Here is a 1,673-nt window from a genome sequence, read left to right as displayed (position 1 = left end):
CCTTACTGGCTTTAATAGCTCTGCAAGTGAAGGCTTCGTAAAACTTTCACCGACCGAATTTAATAGCAAAAGAAATGAGAAAAGTTTCTAAGCGGTGTGAACCGACATAAGCCCAAGTTAACTGGGACTTCTACTGCAGACTATAGCCCAACTAATGAATGTTGTTCTGCAAATAAAGTGGACCATTTGCAAGGTAATGATTCCATTGGGTTGAAAAGTCCTTCAAGTTTAATTAGGCAGTAAGGAGACGAGTGAAAAGTCCATGATAACTTATTTCAAACAAATCTGTGCATCTTTGCGCAGGTGAATCACTCTTTAAAAAGCGCACGTTTCTACAGAGACTTCCTCAAGTCACTTTAGACGCAGTTTGAGACAGTTTAACTCACTAGTGAATGATTTCAAGCTTCAATCACTAGCACCTCTGAACATCAAACCTAAACTGGATCTGGACTTTAACGCGTGTAAGCAGCCGCACGGGAGAGAAAGGCGCATCTCGGGGTACCATGCGTGTTGGTGCGATGTTTATAGAGATACTGTCACTTACAGGCGCTCGGCATTCCTCGGTATTCCTTTGGGCACAGTCTTCAATCCCAGACCCTGGCAGTCCACATGCGACCCGGAGCAGCTGCACTTGTGAGGGCATCCACCCACCGAGCCAACGCTCACCAGCAGCGCGACAACCAGAGCCCAAACCCGGCAGAGCGCCGCTCCGGTCCGAGGCATGGTATCCACTGAAATTACTCCCAAACCGAAGTTGAATTGAATATCCGAGGAGGGGAGTAAGGATCCCGAAAAAAGGTCAAGAGAGGCCACTGGAAAGTGCGGTGGATTTAAAAAAGAAGAAGTGATGTAAGCCGAAATATAATTAAGTCCGCTGCTGCAAAAAAAAAGTTCAGCAAAGTTTCTCTGAAAAGACTCGATCATGAAACAATCTCCTTAAAACGCTCCCCTGCCATTGAATAAGAAGAGAGGGAACTTGGATTTGTGGATGTGACACTTAAAACCTCGAACCGTGCGTGCGTCACTGAGCTGGATGCGTAAAAGTCAAATGCTCCCCATTCACAAGAAGTTCTCCGGCTGACTCCTGAACTGACCCAAGGTGAAAACGCTCATCTGGAGTTGAACCTCTTCTCCGGGAACATCCCCTCCGCTGCCGGCCGGTGGGAGTAGGGGGTGGGGGGGTGAAAAAAAGTGAAAGTTTCAAAGGAGATTTGTGATCGGGAAAGAAAAAAGTTGGGAGAGCAGTGGCGCAGCAGAGAGAGACTGGTGCGCCGGGAGGTTGTGAGAGAGGCAGATTTGCGCTTTGGTTTCCCCTCCAAAAACCTCCCTGTCTGTCTGTCTCTCCCTCCCTCTCTCCCTCTCTACCTCCCTCTCTCTCTCTCTGTTGATGTCACCAGCAACGAGAGTAAGCCAGCTCCACTAACTTTCACTGGTCCCCTTATCTTCCCAGCAGAGACACTCTTGTGTATTAACTCTAATACTTTCCCACACACTCAAGAATAAATCTCCAAACTCTCATCCAGCAGTGTGCATATTTTGAAGCTTATTTTCCCAGCGACTCATCTTATTTTACCATGCAGGCCCATCTATCATTTTAATGACCTACTCTGTGATCACATACTTTGTTTGAGGCCATCTCTCCAAATAAGCTTTATCCATGATCCCCGGGGAGT

At 47.2% G+C, this 1,673-nt stretch overlaps 1 protein-coding gene across 1 annotated transcript in view; it reads right to left on the bottom strand.

The window, feature by feature from the left end:
• The window catches only part of slit3 (slit homolog 3 (Drosophila)), a 217,199-nt gene extending 216,016 nt beyond the window's left edge, over positions 1-1,183 (bottom strand). Inside the window, exon 1 of the mRNA XM_062393846.1 lies at positions 545-1,183. Coding sequence (XP_062249830.1) covers positions 545-924 — 380 coding nt within the window. The 5' untranslated portion in view covers positions 925-1,183. The remainder of the gene's footprint in view (positions 1-544) is intronic.
• Positions 1,184-1,673: the final 490 nt, after the last annotated feature.

Source organism: Platichthys flesus, chromosome 8 (assembly GCF_949316205.1).
Source record: "Platichthys flesus chromosome 8, fPlaFle2.1, whole genome shotgun sequence".
NCBI lineage: Eukaryota > Metazoa > Chordata > Actinopteri > Pleuronectiformes > Pleuronectidae > Platichthys > Platichthys flesus.
This window is presented reverse-complemented; position numbering and strand designations above follow the sequence as displayed.